The sequence below is a fragment of the Coenobita brevimanus genome, chromosome 70 (genome assembly GCF_032717465.1).
Source record: "Coenobita brevimanus isolate Jiangsu-jjx chromosome 70, ASM3271746v2, whole genome shotgun sequence".
NCBI classification, from domain to species: Eukaryota; Metazoa; Arthropoda; class Malacostraca; order Decapoda; family Coenobitidae; genus Coenobita; species Coenobita brevimanus.
Genome location: NC_137023.1, coordinates 57,935,140 through 57,957,587, shown reverse-complemented (window position 1 = coordinate 57,957,587; position 22,448 = coordinate 57,935,140). Strand labels below are relative to the sequence as shown.

Sequence of the window (22,448 nt, the reverse complement as noted above, 5' to 3'; positions counted from 1 at the left end):
AATATATAAAAAAATAAAAAATAAAGGTGAACAGGAACAGAGAACACTTAAGTAGACAGGTAAAATCTCCCAGGTATATTTCAAAGTTCAAAGTGGTATGATAAATATGTAAATGAACAGAGAAATAAAGAAAATAAACGCAAATTCCTAAAAATCTGTTAACCTCTATAAAGACGCCATTCTCACTTTAATTCTGGTACTAATAGACGATTTTATTCCCCTTAAAACCTCTGCTATTGAAAGGACGTGAGAACACATCCATTTACCCTTCCAGTACAATTATTTATATTTATTTTCAGGCTTGTATAAATAGTACCACTGTCATTATTATTATTATTATTATTATTATTATTATTATGACTGACGTAACATCCCCATGCCTGATACTTATGTCTTGCCGAGGATAACACCACAACAATCAATGGTCTAATAACCACTATTAATATTATACATCGCCCCAATTATTTTCGTTATTATCATTTATATCATTATCATAATTTTCCTGTGTGTGTGTGTGTGTGTGTGTGTGTGTGTGTGTGTGTGTGTGTGTGTGTGTGTGTGTGTGTGTGTGTGTGTGTGTGTGTGTGTGTGTGTGTGTGTGTGTGTCGCTAAGTGTGGCTTCCTTGATAACACAAAAGTCATGGTCACTGAGTGTTGTTTGTGGTAGGAAAAATGTCACACAGACGCCTTGCAACATATGTCAACCTTCCCATGTCAGCTTTTGTTTTAGACACGCCAAGAAAAAACACCATAAAAAGTATATTGGCATTTTCGTGGCTATACTGGATTATTTAACTCTTTCAGAACAGCATTTGTGACCTTAGCTGACCTTAGATATAGTGCTATCCTTGTAGTATTTATATTTATGAGGTGAATCTTGCAATTTTTCGATCATTACCTCCAAGCGATTTTTTTTTTTCACATAAAGATTAGCTGTTAGTCTTTCTAACCCCTTCAAGATGGTGATGTATTTTCTTACTTTATTCTCGCCATCTCCAGACGATTTTTTTTCACCTTAAGATTGACTTCTCGAGCACAAGGGGTCAGACAAAGCCTTCCTTAACCCCTTTCCTGCCACACGTCTCCTCCAGGCTGAATAAAATCGTCTCGAGGTTGTAAGAATGATGGTAAACATGCCTCAAGGCGGAAGAGGTCATGGTGTGTGTGTGTGTGTGTGTGTGTGTGTGTGTGTGTGTGTGTGTGTGTGTGTGTGTGTGTGTGTGTGTGTGTGTGTGTGTGTGTGTGTGTGTGTGTGTGTGTGTGTGTGGTACTATGCTGCGACTGACCTTAAAAGACGAAAATCTACGCCTTGTTACGGCGACTGAACTATATTGAAAAAAAAAAAAAAATCAAGAATTTCCCTTGTTAAACCGGGATTCGACACTGCGTTATCAGAATTACCAGCGCCGTGCCTTATCCACTCAGCCACACCTCCTTTATCAATATGGGTCACGGTGAGAGAGAGAGAGAGAGAGAGAGAGAGAGAGAGAGAGAGAGAACTGTTCACCTGACATGGGAAATGGAAATGCGCTACTTGATATTGATGTGCTAATGCTTCTGTGAGAGGGTGAGGCAGGGGTTGGTGAGGCACAATGAGGCAGAGTGAGGTTGGGGTGGAGCAGGCAGAGGTAGGGAGGTGGCAGGGTGAAGCTAGGTGAGGTAAACGTGAGGCAGGGGTGAGGTAGCGTGAGACTGGGGCGAGGTTGGGTGAGGCAGGTTAAGGTAGGGATAAGGCAAGGTGAGGTAGGGGTGAGGCAACGTGAGGCTGGGTAAGGCAGGGATGAAGAAAGGTGAGGATGGGGTTAGGCAGCGTGAAGTGAGGAAATGGCAAACAGGAGTGCGACACAAAGGAAATATGGCAGAATGACAAGATTTAAACACATAAGAGGCAGAAATTATGCAGAAGGGGAGAGAGAAAATAAGGGCAGATGTGAGACAATGTTAAGGCAGTGGTAAGGCAAGAGTAAGGCAGTGGTAAGGCAAGAGTAAGGCAGTGGTAAGGCAAGAGTAAGGCAGTGGTAAGGCAAGAGTAAGGAAGATGTAAGGCAGAAGTAAGGCAGAATGGGCCCTACCAACCTCCCTGTGACCTTTTCAAGCCACCAGAAGCGATCACAAATTATACACGAAGATCTCAAAATAGCTGGTCATGTGTGTGTTGTGTGTGTGTGTGTGTGTGTGTGTGTGTGTGTGTGTGTGTGTGTGTGTGTGTGTGTATTAGGTTGGGGTTGGGGAGAATTACGCAAAAATTATCCTGATCCTTATAAATTACTCAAAATAATCAATTGCCTTCTTTCTCCTCCTCCTCTTCCTCTTCCTCCTCCTCCTCTTCCTCTTCCTCTCAATCACACTTCCTGTTTTCATCTTCTTTTCTCTTCTCGTTTTCACCACATCACCATCACAATGTCACCTTCTTTTCTCCTTCCCTCCTCTTGCTCCTCTTTTTCTTCCTCTCTTCTCGTCGTGACCTTTCCATGCCAGCAACAGCGATCACAAATTATACAAGAAGACCCCAAGAATAGCCAGGCAGGAGGGGGCGGGAACCAAAATGACCCCCCCCCCTTCGATACTCCCAGTGGTGTGGTGGTAAAGCTCCAGGGTTGGAATGTGACTTACGCTCTAAACGTCGAATCACAGAGGCGGTCAGTATTTATTATTATTATTATTATCATTATTATCGGGCAATACGGTACTCCTAACAATCAATGTTCTGGACTAAGGTAGTTTTGCTGCCTGGGGTCCCTCCCTATGCTTTATTTATTTATTTATTTATCTTTTATGTGTCCGACTCTGGGCATTCGCTTAACACCCCGTTTCCTAAGACCCAGCAGCCCTATGTACCACACACCTTCATACGTCACCACTTCGACGCTAACATCCACCGTCCATACTGAATACATGCTAGGGCTATCTTGTACAGGACAGGTGTACTGATAGTAGTAGGGATGTTTTTACACGTTGGTGGATTTTATGGTAAATCTGTAAAGTCTGCTTTAACGAAATTCATTTCCTTAAAGTGTTCCCTACCCCAACCGAGAACTGAAATTGCCTCTATTAAGATAACAGACCGCCTCTCAACCGACACGGGTACCACCCTCTTCAATACGATTTTTTTTTTTTTTTTTAGATCACACCATAGTTTGGAAACCTACTGTACCTCCTCCTCCTCCTCCCTCCAAGCACTTTCAACTGTGTATCTGTGCCACCACATGAAGGCGCCCCTCTCGTGCTGAAGGGGTGACGATCTTGAAGGGTGACAAGTGAAAGCGAGCGTGACCCATACCTTAGGTGGGGAAGTGGGTCACCTTTATCTGGTAATGGCATCGAGGCGTTGAGACAAAGACACACACACTCCCTCCTACCTCAAATGTATCAAAGTTGATTCCCTCTCTCTCTCTCTCTCTCTCTCTCTCTCTCTCTCTCTCTCTCTCTCCTTCTCTCTCTCTCTCTCACACACACACACCTGAGCTAAGTGAAATCGTCGGACTGTAGAGTGATACGATTAGAAAAAGGCCAACATACTGAACAACACAGGCCAGAGAGGCATTTCTTTTGTATCTCACTAAAAGTCAACACAAAATTGCATGCCCCCTCTCCCCCCAAAAAAGGAGAGAAAAAGTTATATCTCCCAGGAACAGAACCAGGGCCAATCAGGAAATAAACAAGAGCACTTCAGCATCAACAACAACCACATTCACACCCAATCACAACCTCGTACCACACTAGACACAAAAACCACTCTTTAACACACTCTCAATGACAACCACTACAACCACAACACCGAAGGAAACAAAATCCACTGTACATAAATAACACCCCCACCACCACCACCACCTCCACCACCACCACCACTACCATTACTATCACCACAACCACCACTCAACACCATTCAATTAGCCTAGCCTAAATTATGCTAATCTCGGGGCGGCCAAGAATGCATCCATCTAATAACCTTGTCAAACACACCAATACTCAGAGCCAAATTTGGACAAGGAACAGGACAGACAACCTTTGATAAGTTCACGCTTTTTTTAAATCCGTATATTTATCGTTGGCGAGTTTTCTTGGTGTGATGAGTGCCTGTTTTAGTGTTCTCAGGGCTTTAGGTATTAATCAGTGTTTATTCTTACTGTGCTTGGTGTTTGTCTTCGTCTGTTCGGTGCCTGTCGATGTGCATCTAATCCTTCTTAGCTTTTCCTTGGAGTATGTAGCATTTCTTTGTGTTTTCGTGAATTTCATTTTATTTACTACCGTATACTGAGTTTTTTTTTTTAAGTATTTTAATGAGTCCCTTTGTGCTTCCTTACATAATTCAATGTTACTTGATGTATTTTAGTTTCCTTAACATTTCTTTAGAGTATTAAGTGTTCCTCCTTAGTGTACATAATTGCTTCTCAAATGTTTCCTAATTTGCGAACACCGTTACCCCCTAATATTCTCTCTCTCTCTCTCTCTCTCTCTCTCTCTCTCTCTCTCTATCTATCTATCTATCTATCTCTCTATCTCTCTCATAAACACTGGAAAGTTTGACATCGAGCCAAAGATAAAACACCCACAGTATGTGTGTGTGTGTGTGTGTGTGTGTGTGTGTGTGTGTGTGTGTGTGTGTGTGTGTGTGTGTGTGTGTGTGTGTGTGTGTGTGTGTGTGTGATCTTTGGCTCCACGTCGCACATTCTAATGTTTGTGCTTAGGACAGAGAGAGAGAGAGAGAGAGAGAGAGAGAGAGAGAGACCTGGCTTTTCTCCTCCTCCTCCCTTCCTCTCTCCTTATCTCCCTCACTATCTACCTCACACCCTCTACAACTTAACATCCTCTCTCTCTCTCTCTCTCTCTCTCTCTCTCTCTCTCACACACACACACACACACACACACACACACACACGAAGCGCTCCCAATATGGCCACAGCACCATAATAAATAATTCAGGTAACCTTGCTACTTTCAACCAAGGGACCTTCCGAACCTTTTATAACACTAAAAAAAAAAAAATGGAAGGAGGAGGAGGAGGAGGAGGAGAAGAAGAAGAAGAAGAAGAAGAAGATGATGATGATGATGATGATGATGATGATGATGAGGAGGAGGAGGAGGAGGAGGAGGAAAGGGATAGAACGTGTACAGTGCAACGAACAAAATAGCCTACAATACACACGATATATTCATCATTATTATCACCATCATCCAGACCTCTTTTTCCATCTAAAGATACCTATGAGAAGCAAATAAAGAAGGGCAATGTCGTGGAGAAAGATTTTGCTCTCTCTCTCTCTCTCTCTCTCTCTCTCTTGGCAAGCTCCTAGGAGATAGACTGAAAAGCATGAATATTAGCGGAAACAGCTAAATATTTCGACATTCTTTGGCACTGCGTGTCTCAGTTTGTTAATCGGCTATATTTCCATCACCATCATTGTCCTTAACTTTACTCCGATTAATATAGAAGGGGAGGCAGCGTTCTGAAGTACAAAAACTTATAATCAAGAGAATTACCATCATCATCATCATCATCATCATCATTACTCTATATCTCACTAATATAAGCAGAGTGGGCTTCCAGGAACAAGAAAGTTATTTTGTGTGTGTGTGTGTGTGTGTGTGTGTGTGTGTGTGTGTGTGTGTGTGTTTGTGTGTGTGTGTGTGTGTGTGTGTGTGTGTGTGTGTGTGTGTGTATGTGTTATTAACCTATTTTTGCTGGTGCATCTACGTCTCATATTCCTCACACTATGTAAACTTTTTTTATTTGTAAACATAAACACGTGGTCTTCGATTATTAATGCCTCGCGCACATACGTACACAAACAATATTCTTATGCACACGTGCACATTCCACTCTCTCTCTCTCTCACTCTCTCTCTCTCTCTCATCATTCAGTAACTAGGATAAAACCATCATTATTAATATTAAGGCCAAATCAGTGTAGTCTGTGCATCAAAGTAAACATGCAACTCCCCCCCTCTCACACACACACACACACACACAAACACTTTTCCACCGATGCGCAGCTAGCTACGCTACGCCTTACCTACCACAACCCTCAACTACCACCATCTCAGTTACACAACCACTACAACCAAGGACCACCGCCATAAACCTACCACAACTACAACCACAATTCATAACCCTCCATGTTCACAACTATTACCACCACAACCAACATTACCACTTCACCAGAACAACCAACACTACTACCACACCAAATTAACGAAAAAATAACGATACCAACATTCCAAATACGCACAAAATAACGAAAAAGACATTCTAAATTAACGAAAAATCACGAAACAGACATTACGTAATACCCAGCACGAAAAATACCGAAGCACTGCGGAATAGGTAGCTTAAGAGATGGAGTTACGGTATTTATAGTTTCCATCACCAACGCACAGAGGACAATGAAGCGTAATGCACAGAAAAAAAATCACCAAAGAAGAGGTGTTACGGGAATTTCAAGGCGCAGTCTCACTCACCAGTCTTACAGCGAAAAATAACGAATGTCAATACGTAAGAGCCATCGCGAAAAATAACGAAAAAGACATTATAGAGTACCAACAGCAGAATGCAACGAAACCCATTGCGTAACAGGAAAACAGAGTGTTTATTATGGCGCCGTTTAGGGTATGCAGGAGGCGGTCCACAACACGGTGTATATTTAGTCTACCGGGAAATCTGTGAGGAAGATGGGTGCACAGAAATAGTGGCACACGCACACACACACACACACACACACACACACACACACACACACACACACACACACACACACACACAGTTCTTTAGTCTTATCTGGCTCACATTTTTGCCATTATGCGGATTGTTTCACGTAGCTCACTGGCAGAATAAGACAGTGCTACGGCTCAACATCCTCCCCGTAGCACTTCTTCGTGACTAGTGCAAAGACCTCGTGTTATTCTCCTGTTACAGCTAAGTATTCAAGATGGAGAGATGGTAATTTTAAGCCAGGTTAAAGTAACGGAGTACCATAGTAACGAAGTAAGACGCTGGTAGAGAAGAAGTGTTAATGTTATAGCTCAGCATTTCAGAGAGATGGCAATTTTAGGACAAGTACAGCTCAGCATTCAGTATGGAAAGGTGGGATTTTTGGCCAAGTTAAAGTAAAAAGAGTTCAGTAAAAAGGTAAAAGGAGCAACAGGGAGCATCCTAACCCCACGAGAAATCTCCCCCATCCCCCCAAACATCATCTAAATCATCCATTACGTCAATCAACAAGCTCGTATTGCACTGCCGCCATGCAATATCGCCATGACGCTACATATATACGTGTGTGTGTGTGTGTGTGTGTGTGTGTGTGTGTGTGTGTGTGTGTGTGTGTGTGTGTGTGTGTGTGTGTGTGTGTGTGTGTGTGCGTGCAGTAACCCGAGAGAGTGGCAAGTGCTGCAACCACCACCTCATTCGCGATCATGCAATCAACCTTTGGCAATATCACCCTACACAATTTAATCAACATTTGAGAGGCATTTGTCTGTCTGTCTGCCTCTGTTGCTATCGTATCTCTGTTTGATGGTATGTGTCTGTCTGTCTCTACTTCTACCCTGTCTCTGACCGCTGATATCAGTCTATCTCTCTCAGTTCTCTCTGTCTGTCTGTTTACTGTCTCCGTTGTATTCTGTCTGTGTCTGTCTCTCTCTCTGTTTCTTCTCCTTCTAAGCTCACCAAAATCAAGCCTCAAGTCTTGTTTTGGTGTGTGTGTGTGTGTGTGTGTGTGTGTGTGTGTGTGTGTGTGTGTGTGTGTGTGTGTGTGTGTGCGCGCGCGCGCGTGTCGTGACAACAAAGTGAACAAGGTCACTTTATGTTGGACCTTCTCCACTACACTATCACAACTACCACAATTACCGCCACCACCACAATTACCACTACCTTCACAGTCACCACCATATGGTTATAACCATCATATCTACCACCACACCATATAAATTACCATCACTTCCGTACTGTGCAATTACACCTACCACCATCACAGCAACCACAACTTCCACCATACATACACAGCTACAACTACCACCATCCACCATAATTATCATACATTTATTGGTCGCTATAGAACATACCTCAATAATAATAATAATAATAATAATAAGCGGAAAAATGGGAGAAACTGAAAAAGGGTGTTGGTGTGAAAATGGGGGCATGAATGAGGGAGGGAGGGAGGGAAAAAGAGGAGGCGAGGGAGAGAGGGTCATGGAGAGAGCCTTTATTGGAAATACTGATGGAGAACTGCTGGAGAAGGGAGGGAAGGAAGGAAGGGGGAGGAAAGGAGGAAGGTAAAGGAGTAGGTAAGTAAAAAAAATAAAGTAATTGAAGAAAGAATGAAAGAGGGAGGGACGGGAGGCAGACAGAGAAGTAGGAAGGAAGGAAGGAAGGAAGAAAGGAAGGAAGAAAGGAGGGAAGGAAGGATGGAAGGAAGGAAGGAAGGACGGATGGATGGATGGATGGATGGATGGATGGACGGATGGATGGATGGATGGATGGATGGATGGATGGATGGATGGATGAATGGAAGGAAGGAAGGAAGGAGGGAGGGAGGGAGGGATGGACGGAAGGAAGGTCAAAAACAGAAGGAAAGAAAGGAAACAAGGAAGGAGGGAGGCAGAGAAAACATGAATAAAGGGAGAGGAGAGAGAGAGAGAGAGAGAGAGAGAGAGAGAGTCTTAATATAAACAGAGGAGACGGGGTAAGGGGGTGCGCATCTCCCGTCACTGCATGACCAACTTAATATGGTGATGGGAGCTTCTGCCAGTACCTAAGCCCCCCTCCCCTTTCCTCTCCCTCCCACCCTCTCTACCTATCCCTACACTCTTCCTCTCCCGCCTCTCCCCTTCCTCCTGCCTCTCTCTACTCCCTAGAATCCCCTCCATCTCCCCCTGAATTTTCACATTTCCTCCTCTCCCCCTCCCCTCATCTCCCACACTACGCTTCACCCTTTTATTCCTCACAACCATCCATCCCCATTGACTTCCTCCTTCCTCTTTTCCCTACCTACCTCCCCCAACATTCCCCCAAACCTCTTACCTATAACTTCCCTCCCAGTATCTCCCCTCTCCCTCTATTCTTTCTTTCCTCTTTCTCCACCTTCCACTCCCCTCTCCCTATACTCTTCCCTTCATCCTTAATCCCCTCCCATACCTCTCTACACCCCCTTCACCCACCCCTCCTTCCCCTCTCCCATTCCTTCCTATTCTCACTCCTGCATATCCTTCCCCTTTAACAGCATCCCATTTCATCTCCCTTTCACCCCACCTCCCTTCATATCCTTCCCCTTCCTCCCTCCCTATTCCCCAAACCTCCACACTTTTGCTTCCCAACATTCCTTTCCCCTCCCTCCCCCTCCCTAGCTCTTCCTTCCCTTCCCCTGCACTCCCATTCCCTACCCTCCCCTCCCCTCCACCCTTTCTTCTCTTTTCTACGCCTCTTCTCCCTCACTTCACCTCCTCTCATCCTCCTCCTCCTTCATTCCCCTCCGTCCTCTCTCCCCCGCTCTCTCTCAATTCCATCCCTCTTTCTCCCACCTCTGCCCCCTCCCCTCTTCTTCCTCCCTCCCTCCCTTCTTTCCTCTCTCCCTCCCCTCCTTTCCCCTTCCCTCAACCCATCTCATCTCGCCTCTCCACTTCCTTCACAACCTTGCAAGTGCTTCTTCATCCTCCATCAACTTCTCATTAAATTTTTGAACTGAGGAGCTAAACATATGAATCTCGATATGCAATAATAATAATAATAATAATAATAATAATAATAATAACAACAACAGTAGTAATAATGATGATAAACGATGATGATGTAAGGACAGGGGGTCTGTCGTATGGCTTCTGGCTTGAGTTACGTTATGTCCTCTTACACTGCACACACACACACACACACACACACACACACACACACACACACACACCCCATTCACCACCACTTCCCCGAAAAACCTCTCACCAAACCAACTTCCCTTATCCACTCGTCTTTCTCCTCTTACTCACGCTTCCCCACCTCATCCACTCGAATTCATCCACTTACACCATCCACAATCCACCTAAAACATTTATTGCCCTTTTTAAAATGCACCTAACGAGCTCCTTTAGAACAACGATGCATTTTACTTTAATTTTCACCGATGTATTAATTTCTTCAGCAGTGGAGATATTTGTTGTGTTGTTATGGTAGTTGTGCTCTCTCTCTCTCTCTCTCTCAAAAAGAAAAAAATGATTTCCCACGTAACCCAAGTCCCAGACATCACTTAGGGATTCTGCGCTCTCTCTCTCTCTCTCTCTCTCTCTTTTCCAGTAAAGATACCCTCCCTTCATGTTCTTTTATTAGATTCCACCCTGACGCCATACACAGACGACCAGACTAGGAAGGAAGGAAGGAAGGAAGAAAGGAAGGAAGGAAAGAAGGAAGGAAGGAAGGAAGGAAGGAAGGGAGGGTGAAAGAAAGGAAAGGATGGATGGATGGTTGAGGGAAGGAAGGAAGGAAGGACGGAAAAGAGAAAGAATGGAAAGGATGGATGGATGAAAGGGTGAGAGGGAGGGAAATATCGGATGGAGGAGACAGACACAAGAGAAAGAAAGGGAAGGAAGGAAAGGAGGATAGATGGATGATAGTATAGCATAAGAATGAGAATGGGAGCAGAGCATGAATACTAAGGAACGGGAGGGGGAGAGGGGGCGGACATGTAAGGAGAGACAGACAGACAGACAGAGAGACAGAGAGAGTCGAGTGGGGTGGGTGCGATAGGTAAAGATGGATGAGGTAGAGTGGAACAGATAAGCATGGTAGGGTATGGCCCAGAGGGAGAGGGCGAGACACAAGAAGGGTAGGGGAAGGGAGGGGAGGGGAGGGTAATGTAGGGTTAGGTACCGTAGGGTAGGGGAAGGAAGGGCAGTGTCAGGTAAGGTAAGGTAGGGCAGGTAACCAGGATGAAGCAGGGTAGGGTAGGGACAGGAAAGGTAGGGCAACCAGGGTGAAGGGCACGGCAGGGTAAGGTATGGCTGGGCAGAGCAGAGCAGTATCAGGTAAGGTAGGGCAGACAACAAGGGTAAAGCAGGGTAAGGAAAGGCAAGGTATTTTAAAACAGGGCGGGGCAGGGAGAGGTAAAATTAGACAGATAGGCCAGGTAAGGCAGGGCAGGGCGAGGTGGAACGAGGCAAGGTGAGGCAGGATGGGGAGGGTAGGACGTGAAAGGGTAAAACAGGGCAGGGTAGGGGGGTCGAGGTGAAGGTGGGCGGCAGGGGTAGGGGTGGTAAGTCTAGACCGGTGTGTGGCAACCCTAGCTCCCTCACATCCAACAGACAGCTTGGCGACTGACGCTCTCTCTCTCTTCCAACATCTATCCTTTGTTTTTTTCCCTTTATATTTTTCGTCTCTTCCCTTCCCTTGGCCATCTCAATCTCCCCTTCTCCTTCCCCTTTCACTTGTATTCATTCTCCTTCCTCCCTTTTTCCCCTCCCAATCTCCACATTCTTCAACCCTACTCCCTCCTGTCTCCTCCCCCTCTCCTATCAGCCATTCTCCCCTCCCCTCCTCACCCTTTTCTCCCCTCATCCATACTCCTCTCTCTCTCTCTCTCCACACACACACACACACACACACACACTATTACCACCTAACACGCACACAATTTTCCTAAAACAACGCACTCGCTCGCATGCACGCACAATATTTCTACGAATTGGAGGGCATTTTTGTCAAGGGCACCCATGATGAACTCTGGGATTAAGCATCTAGTTATACTTTCTATAATCCATGTTCACAGACACACACACAAACATACTGACACAGATAAACAGGAATAGACAGACACAGTTACAGAATTTATGGCACTCGGGTAAATGGATATGGACAAATCGATAGAAAGGTACAGGGAGACAGAAAGACATACTGCGCGTTAACATGACAGACAGAAATGATTCACACACACACACACACACACACATACACACACAGAAAGCTGATGAGTTGACTTTTCATTTTACATCGTACATTCTCTATATATAAAAGCATTGTAATGTTCAGCACGTAATTCCACTCGTTGCCTTGTCCATAAATATTTTCTGCAACTTTCGGCTGACCCAATTACCACCGTTTTTTTTAACAACTATTTTCAAAGTTCGCTGTTTTTCATACCTGACAACATTCTGATAATATTTACTGTGTGTGTGTGTGTGTGTGTGTGTGTGTGTATGTGTGTGTGTGTGTATGTGTGTGTGTGTGTGTGTTCATTTACTTCAGGTAATAACAGTACATAATTCTTTTAATTAGCTTTTGCAAAGTGTTCTTAAACTAATGATAATCCAAAGTAATATCCCAGTTACGAATGATGGTGATGATGATGATGATGATGGACATGACGATGGTGATGATAACAGCAATAATGAAGATGAAAATGGATAATACTGAGAAAACCATGGTTACATAAACCCCTGTACTTACAGTAACAATATGTAAATGCAAAACTGCCTCTTACTGAGCTTAGACCTGGATACAGAGACAATGAAGGGATAACGGAGTCTGCCCTCTGCCCTAAATTTGAAGTAGTGTGGTGCGGTATGGTGTGGGGGGGAATACGGAGATTAACTGATGTGGTATGGTGCAAAAATGTGGGGTTGTGGAGTGTGATGTGGTGCAGTATGATACAGCACAGTACAGTGCAACTGTTAGGTGGTGTGGTGTGTAATGTAAGGTAGAGTAAAGCAGAGATGAGCTGAGGAAAGTAAAACAAAATAGCAGAGTAATGCAGTGTGGTGTGGTGTGGTGTGGTGTTGTGTAGTGCAGGTTACTTTAGCACACTTTAATGCTGTGAGGTGGTTGTGGTGTGGTGTTATGAAATATTGGTATGTGATGTAGTGTAGTGTGCTACTGTCAAATCTAGTGCAGTGCAGTACCAATGCAGTGCTGTGATGTGTTAAGCAGTGCACAGTACAGTAGTGTAGTGTCGTGCAGTGTGGCTGTGGTAAGGTTTAGTGTAGTGTAGTGTATTATAGTGGTGTATGATGCAGGTGTAGTGTAGTGTGATGTGGGTTGCAACACACTCCCTATTTGGTCTGCTAATCATGTCGTCTCGTATATCATCTGCATAACTTGGCCGTATGTGTGCCAAACCATTACCAAGCAGGAGCGGCCTCACTTCCTCCTACACTGTTTCTCACCTCACCAACCTACATTTATTTCTTGTTTTTCACTCTCCATCAGTGCTGGAGAAGAATACCTTCATGTGGCAGCTCTGATATAATCGAGTGGCTCTGATACTTGGTTATAAAAGCATCCTTCCCTCTCCCCTAAAAGGTGGACTGCAGGACAACTTCAGCATTCGGTACACCAGATTAGTGTTCAGATGAGCTAGGGGCCATAACAACAACAATCACTCACTATCACACTCACCCTTTCATCTTCAACTTTCACCACTCTCTCTTTCTCTGATCTTTATGCTTCACTATGGCTTCATTACCCAGTCAGCTGAACCATGCCTTTTTATACACACAGTGGTGTAACCAAAGGGCTGGTGGCCCTAACTACCCCTGAAATATACCTAGCCACCCCAAATTTCTGGAACACCTCCAAAACCCCCGAGGGGTTCTCTTTGAGGCACCTCTTTGCCACCCTATTTTAAAAATCCTAGCTACACCACTGTATAATGCGAAATGATCTTATTCATATTCAGCTCAAGAAAAAACCCTTGAGATGAAAGAGTTCAACCTCTTCTTATTTTTACACCTAATTCTTATACATTTCTTTTTCACTCAGTTCATATGTTCTTCCATATCACCCATTCTCCATTCAGACTCTCTTCTTTCATATCATGCATTCTTCTACCTTCTTCCTTATTTCTTTTTCTCCTCTCATCACCTTTCCTTCTCTATTATTACTCCTGCATTAGTCTTCACATCTCCTGACACACTTCTTACTCACTCACTCACCATTTCCCACCCATCTACCATTCTCCATCTCCTGTTCTTTCCCTCAATTCTTTTCTCATTCCTTATCTAGCCTCTTTCTTGCCCTAAAATATGAAAGGATAGGCACGTATTCTGGAGAACTTTCAACAGAGTACCCAGTAAGATACATCATACACCAATCACTTACATTTCAAACCTGCTATGTTTTTTATGCCCACCATATCCTGTCCCACTTCATTAAAATGACTGTTAACCACTTACAATATGTCCTTCACATGCAAAGTCAATCCCCTTGCATGTACAGACTCTCACACACAAAAAAAGCTTTCAATCTGCTGCAACCTATCACTTAGTTTCTAGTCTGAGTTCTCTCCATATCTATTCACCTACTTACCAAACCAAGTAAAAAAAATGATACAGGAAAGAAATGAAAGATGTACTATATGAACACCAAAAAAAATAAACTGCATTATCACATACTCAGAAACCCTAACAACTTAGCCACACAAGCATTACCAAATTTATGTTTATCTGTCAGCTTTTAACACATCTGGAATACATGTACTGATTCACATAATATATACCAAGTGCTGCTGAGTTACTGACAAAAGTATTTTTATTTTTTTCTATCTTCATATTCTGAGTGTGAAAAAAGCTCTTGGAAATATTCTCCAACAACATCTCATGCATGTAACTAAAGCATTTTGGGTCTTGCTTATATATACGTACTGGTCAAAAGTGTATAATAAATAAAAAAATATACTGTACAGATTCTCATTGGATATCCATATATAAAAAAAAAAAAAAAAAAAAAAAAAATGGCACCATGCTTCCTCCTATGGTACCCCCATACTAAAGATGCCAAAGGTACAGCTGATATTTTATATGGACATGGAACTATATCATGTGCCACAACCAGCTAATTACTTTCCAAAAGTAGCTGGAAGCTGTTTGGAAATAAAATCTTTAACAATGTGAAGTTTCTAACTTGGAATTTGACTCTGTTTACTTGTGGCTGAGCTTCTTGCCTGAGGGCAAAGACTGTGTGGCTGGTTACCAAGCTGGTAGCCATATATCATTTTCATGGTAGTACCATATTACTTTCATGGTAGTACCTTCTAGTTATTCATTACAGAAGAGTAGCCTTTGGGATACTTGACATTTTATCTTATTTGCCACACTGTACATCCATGGGGTGATGTAGCTTGATAAAGACAGGAGATTCCAAAGAAAATCGTTTGAAGGAATCTAACACTGTACCTCCAGTAAGAGTAACATAAGCCAACACTCACCTGTAATGAAAAAAAAAAAAAAAAACATTAGCCATTTGCTTATATGATCATCATCATTCCAACCCAGATTCCCACCTTAAAGAGACCAAGGGAGGACCGGTCTATTCCAAATAAGAATTACACTCAGCCACAACTCACACCATTTCACATCTGCCTATACACTCTCACAACCCTATCCTGTGTGACTATAATCCACCTCAATTAAGAAAATGAATACATGTGATGGACTGGGGTGAAGGAGTATGGACAGGGACGCAAGTGTGTATGTTCTAGCTGAGTGTATTATTATATTCTGGAATGGCTTTGATTCAGAAACAATGAAACAGAGAGAACAAATGAAGGAACAGCATAAAACAGCATGCCATTTCTCTTTGCACTAGTGCTGGAGAGGAATGCCTTCATGCGGTGGCACTGATATGACTGGGCAGTGGAGCTCCCCAGTTATACAAACATCCTTTAATGCCCAACCAATCCTCAAAAGGAGGATGAATGGACTGCATAAGGGTAATTTTGGCCTGTAGTCAACTGGATTCACATTCACAGATGAGCTTGAGACTGCAACTAATACTACTCTTCCTTCACATCACACTGCCTATGTATTGTACCAGACAATGTATTTAGAAATGAACCAACCACTTATATAATAAAAAAAATCTCTAGGACAGTCAACTATTGGATCCCACCAATTTTTAGGTGCTGAATTCTACATCATCATCATCATCATCACCTAATCCTATGTTGCCCCATGAGGAACGTGGCAGCCCGAGGCTTGGCAAGTTGATCCTGACATTTAAGATGACAGTGGCCAGCCTCACTCATCACAGAGTGGCAAACAGTTAAATATTGTATCATAACCAATTTTTATGATAAACAAATACCCATTGTACAGTAGTTAACTATTATTACAGACCATTTTTAAAATCAAATTCTTCACATTATTATTTACTCTAGTACTGTATTAGTAATAACTACAACCCCAGGCTTATCTGAGCATGAACCCAGTGGCCTACATGTTTCAGGTGACTTCCTCCTGCAGTTCACGATCCTCCTTTCAGGGGATAAGGAAGTTAGTGAGGGACATTATTTTGTACAGCCAGGCAGTGGAGCCACAGGGGTATAATGGTGTCATTACATGAAGGCATCCCTCTTCGGCACATTTATTCACTCTAATCTGACTGAAATGTTTAGTACCTGTCCAAATCCAAATAAAGTTAAACGTATGAACAAATGCTCTTAACACCATGAATCCAGGTACCAGTAAATCAATTTACATCAGCTCTTGCTGCTACCAGACCATTTTACTAAACTTATGAAAGACCTATCATGCTAAAGTTTATTACAGCTGTATCTAATTCTTTCATTTCAAAAAGCCTATCCTAAGCTGCAAAAATAATTAAGAGATGGCAAAACTAAAATTTAAAAGATATCCCCACACTGTGGGTTAGCCCCTTCAATCTAATGACATTTTTTTTTTTCTTCTTGCTACCATCTGATAATCTTAAACAACTTAAGAAAGGCTGCCAGTAGTGAAGATGTATATGACGGATACCTCTCGAGATTGATTCTCTCTATCCTTCTCAGTGACATATCCTGTACTTTAAGGGCATTATATCATCATTTGGTAAATCCCAAAACTCCCCAGGCTTCCTGTTTATTCTTAGGGCATCAAGTTAACTACTGCTTACTTTGGCTGTTCCTAACCCTTTCGGTACAATGGCACCTATATAGTACTCTCTTCACTTCTAACTTGGCCTAAAAAATAACAATCACTCCATCCTGAGTTGCAACAATAAATTAATCCTAGAATATGATGATGTGGAAAGGTATAGCCACAGCATTATCTTTTTCTACCACTATGCTACGTGAAATAAGCTGCACAAGGATGACAATCTGGGCCAAGTTAAAATGAAAGAGTTATAGTTAAAGCAAACTGAGTAAAGCTACAATATCACTGGACTCACCACATGGCCTGGACGGAGATGGGCTTGAAGATGTGCTTCCGTCCACCTGTACACACGCTAAACCCTCTGTACAGGACAATAACTTCATCAGTAATAATAATAATCATCATCATAATCATCATCATCATCATCATCATCATCATCTGGACCTCCTTTCCCACCCTGACTGTGGTACAACTATAATTTAAGACAAAATGTGGGGAGTGTTTTAGCAATATAATAGCTGACCAGTGATATGAGAGAAAACACAATTGGTTAGTATACCATTAATCAATACTTGTGGGTACTTTATTTTCTTTACACATAACCACTGTAAACAAAACATTATAAAAATATGTAAATCAACTCTGTGCTCAGCAGCATTTTTTTTTTTTTAAGCAGCATTTACATAACATAACCTTCTTTTCTTTTTCTCAGGGCACATTATTTTTATAAAACCACAAGCATGTCATGGTGAGAATCTAAGTGACTACCAGACACAATGAAGGCATTGCTGGAGATGAGTGAACTGACACAAGACAGCCAGGAATCACAGGCTGAACAATAACTGGTACGGTTACTATTAGAAAGTCAACTGCAAAAATGTAATATAAATGTAAAACCTGATTGATGAGTGGAGTCATGTAACAAGTTAAAAAACAGATGACAATTATTGTCAACAAAATAGCTGGAGCACCTATATACTCCTTTGTCTTTCTAAAATATTACTACAGACATGATTTGTGCTTTTCTATTAGTTACTATATACATCACTCTATTTACAGTATATCTTAGGTATCACTCACTACCAACAAATACTCTTTCGCATTTATACTTTGCCAGCACAAGGAAAGATTTATTCTGGCTATTATTCCCTCTGAGGAGACAGGTTGGTCCAGCACCTACAATGAACCTCATGTGGAATATAGCAGTTGCAATTAGTTAGGTGTCCACATTACTGACCCATCCCCATTAAGGATAAGCCAGCATATGCCTTATTTTTGACACAGGAATGAGTCTCCCTGGTTACTGGCAATATCAATCCTCTACTCTGAATAAATCTGGTCCAACTGAGCTGAAAGATGTTAGGGCTCTTCATCACATTAGAGCTGATATGCTAGTGCCATCCACACTACTGACCCATCTCCATTGAGGCTGATCCTGGTGTCTGCAAGGACTGGTAGGACAAGCCCCATTGATGGCCGCTCCCCTGTGAAGTCAACGCCCAGTAGGATATCTTCTTCTGTGTCCTGGCGCCCTACCCGTCCCACCACTGCCAGGTATCTCACCCGCCCCACATGCTGAGACTCCAGACGCACAGCCTGTCATAACACCAAGGGGGAAAAGGTTCCATCACTGGTAAACAAACATTAAAATGAAAATAGGCCTTTCGTTTTACATCCATTTCAGTTCCATTTCAGTTATTCAGTCCTCAGTAAATTAAAGAAAAAGTGCCTACTGATATCAGAGTTCCACTGATCGAAAAGACTGATTAACTCTTGCACCTACTGCATGGTCATCACTAAAATTCAAGTACTGTACCATTATTCTCCTACACGACCATAACTTTTGTCTTCCTCTGTTCTTGCATTAATCAAAAGTACAACGTCACTTTAAAGAAAAACTAGGAGAGTGGATGTGAGTGAGGTGGAAGGGGAGATGTGAAGCAGGAAACCAAGGATTAGGTGGAGGGATGCAGTGGGGAGGTGTATGAATCAGGGTGATACAAGATAAGGGGAGGGAAGCCTGATGCAAGAGGAAACCCAAACTCAGTAGGGAAGAACATGAAAGCAGCAACCCATAGAGGTTAGCCATACCATGTGCAGAGTGTCGCCCTGGCATAGGAGGTGCAGCATGGCCTGTAGGTGCCCCTGAATGTCTGGTGGTGCTGACCCCGACCTCCGTCCTCGGCCCAACTGGCACTCATTCTTCGGCAGTAGTACACCAAACCCTAGCAAAATTATTATTATCATTATCATTATTACCATTACTACAACAATGCTCCATTCTTGCAGGCACAGAGGGCTTTTTAACATTTCTTCCTTGGTGATGTATTTTCCCTATATCACTTTTTCTTTGGAAGTATTACACCAACCATTACATCATCATCATCATCCTAACCTCTTTTTTCCCACCCAAGGATGGAGTCAAACCCTATACAAAAACACATTACACAACACTGTTATTACCAAGATGAAAACTGGAGGCTTTTAGCAACTCTTTATTAGCAATAGCTATATTTTGCCTATTTCACTAATTCTTCAGCAACTGCACATAAAACCCTACAAATAAACATGACTATTATCATTATTAGTAGTAGTAGTATTAGTATTAGCTACAACAATGCTGAACTCTCATAGGCACAGGGGACTAATACCTGTTACTTAGTGATATATATTTTTCTTGTTTCATTCACTCTATGGTAATAATATACCAAACCCTGTACAAAAGTATCTTATGAGAATCAGTACACTAAAATATCATATGATTATTTACTGATATACATATGAAAAACAGAGAATCTCAGTTACCGTATGTTAAAACAGAGTTAAAGGACTACATTCCTGATACTCAAGCCAAGACACAAACTGACATACACACACCATTATCTAAATAAAACTTACAAAAATGATCTTACCTTTAACAGCAAAGTAGTACTCGCTCAAGCTAAAAAGAAAGACAAATAATGATGAGTTGCTGTTCCAAACACAATTACCTTTAAAACAGTATATGAGCTCTTTAACTGCTACAGTATAAACAAAACAGTACAATACATTTATATTTCACTTTAATATAGTGATGTGGAGGTGATCTATTTGTGGCCACCCCTTAAAGGATTAACATATCTGCCAATAAATACTGTAATGACAGACTGACTGACAGATACACGGAACTGTACCTACACTGGAAACTATATATGATATTGCACTACCTTATCTTCTGTTGAACTAAGCAGCACCAGCTACTAAATATATGAATTATGGAAACAAAAATCTATTTCATCTAAGAGATAAAATTATTAGAAACTAAGCTCTGTAAAATCCATGTGGACATACCTCCGATTCTTTTGTTCCTCTTCCTCTAAGGAATGCACTGAGCTGCCATATTCCTGAAAATACACATCATATTAATGCCACCACATGGATATATATATATATATATATATATATATATATGACAAAATGAGATACTAACCAAAGTTTGCTCAACTAAATGGACCATACTCCCATTCACTTAAACAATTAAAACCCTAGAATTCTCGCTCATCATTATGTCAATACTCTTTCTTCTATAACTTGGCCCAAATTTTCATCCTTTTGAAGTTTATTTCACATAACTCAGTCTCTGGAAAATGATAATACTACATTTCTACATCCTTTCCACAGACTTTCTTTAATGACTTTGCATCATATTTGATCTAGTATTAATTAACTGTTAGAGCTCAGCATTCATGGTTGAGAGGTGGCAATTTTTGGCCAAGATCTAGTAAGAAGAGCATAACAGTACCTGCAATCTGATCATGTGAAACCAGTCATTAAATACAAGCAGTAACTCCAAATTGACAGAAAGTCACTTGTAATGAAATCAAAGCCCAAAAATACAATTCATCTCACAAAATCAACACAGTCAGGACAGTCTATAATGAGTGAACAAGAATTTTTTTCACCAGCTATTCTAACATTAACAATATTCATAAAGTACTGGTAGTTATGCCCACATAGAATAGCTTAAACCAACAATGACTAGACCTACATAGTACTAATACCCATTTTCTAAATCTGCCTAGCCATGTAATGCAACCTAATATTGTAATATTAAAAGCTTAAATGAGATGCAGCATTCTGGTCTTTAAACATCATGCTGGTCTTTAAATGTTCTCAGTAAACAGGCTACTGTTTACATGGACATCTAAAATTAGGCCTATCTGCTATGTAATCAACATAGGTTTCAAGCTATGACTGACTGAGGTTTTCTTATCAACAATCCTGTTTCTTCCACTCACAGGAAAATCAGAAAATTTGGGAAGATTTCATATTTAAAGTACCCACGACCATTTAATAAAATTTAAAGGGCACAAACACAAAGCAGACTTGCAAAAACAATGAAATAGCTCTAAGAGTGCCACCGAGTCTTCCTTCTATGATCAAAACAATGAAAACTTTCAGAAACTGATGACTGGAGCCACATATGTTCCTTCCTAAATACTCATCTTTGACATAAATTCCTGAGTTAAGTGAGACAAGTGGGTCGGAGGAGGAGGCTCACTGTGTTTACTCACCGAGGATGGCGGTGAGCTGCTCACGCTGGGCGATCTTTGCACAGTCACCAGCGCCATTATACTCTAGTTCACCTGTATACTCCACCACAAGTCTTGTATTTACTCTGCCTAGTTCATTATACCGACGGGAATCTATGCCAGGGGAGTTCTAAGCAGTGCCATATTTACAATAACAAACTCCAACAATATGACTAATGCATAACGAAACTTTACAAGAAATTAATAAAAATGTAAACATCATCCCCAAAATAGCCAGTTTCCTAATACAATGTAAATGCAAACTTCGAACAAACATGAAACATCCTTGTTATTGTAAATTTCGGATTTCTTATGATCGTTTCAGAAGAACTTGTCGTTGCATCATGAGCTCAAGTTTAGGAGAGCGCGGGGTTATTAAGAATATGTAGATAAATACACAGCTTTCTTTGTAGCAGTTGCATGTAACATCGACAGATATTCACTGAATCACTGGAAAATATTAGTAATTCTTTACTTTAGAAAAATTTTGCCATAGGATAAATTTATAGTGCCACCAAAAATTGACATTTAAGGGCACATTAATCACATTTCGGGAAATATGTGAGTGATAAGTAAAATAAAAGATTTTTTTTTTTCCTGACTCCTATGTAATTGAACTCACTAGTTTGTAAGAACGGAGACAGAAGTCCCTGAAAGTATTGCTCTCATTTTTACAATATACTCATTACTGAGAATATATTCCAAAAAGTCAAGTTTTCCATATCCTACTGTATTGACATATCAAAGAGATACTGGTATTGCATAGGGCACTATTACATTCTCAAAATACACAGTTTTCTATTGTTTGATATATCTTAAGTTGCTGTGGTCCATTATTATACCGTACTTACAAGGTACTGCACTTCCTATAAAATGGATGCTGTTTAATATTTACTCTGGCTTTCATCATTTAATTTTATTCATGTATGGCTTGAGATCCTCCATTTCAATTACAAAAGCATAAAAATAGCTGCAAAAGTTTATACTGTAATATCTAAAAATGTTGGCTTCAAAGTGTTCTGTGGAATTCTGGACC

General features: G+C 41.5%; 1 protein-coding gene across 1 annotated transcript in view; it reads right to left on the bottom strand.

The window, feature by feature from the left end:
• ssh (Protein phosphatase Slingshot) overlaps positions 1–21,451 on the bottom strand; it is a 148,824-nt gene extending 127,373 nt beyond the window's left edge. The window contains exons 1-6 of the mRNA XM_080277460.1: positions 21,395–21,451; positions 20,172–20,224; positions 19,754–19,782; positions 18,933–19,066; positions 18,256–18,437; positions 17,137–17,202 (exon numbers count right to left, since the gene is read on the bottom strand). Coding sequence (XP_080133586.1) covers positions 17,137–17,202; positions 18,256–18,437; positions 18,933–19,066; positions 19,754–19,782; positions 20,172–20,224; positions 21,395–21,451 — 521 coding nt within the window. The remainder of the gene's footprint in view (positions 1–17,136; positions 17,203–18,255; positions 18,438–18,932; positions 19,067–19,753; positions 19,783–20,171; positions 20,225–21,394) is intronic.
• Positions 21,452–22,448: the final 997 nt, after the last annotated feature.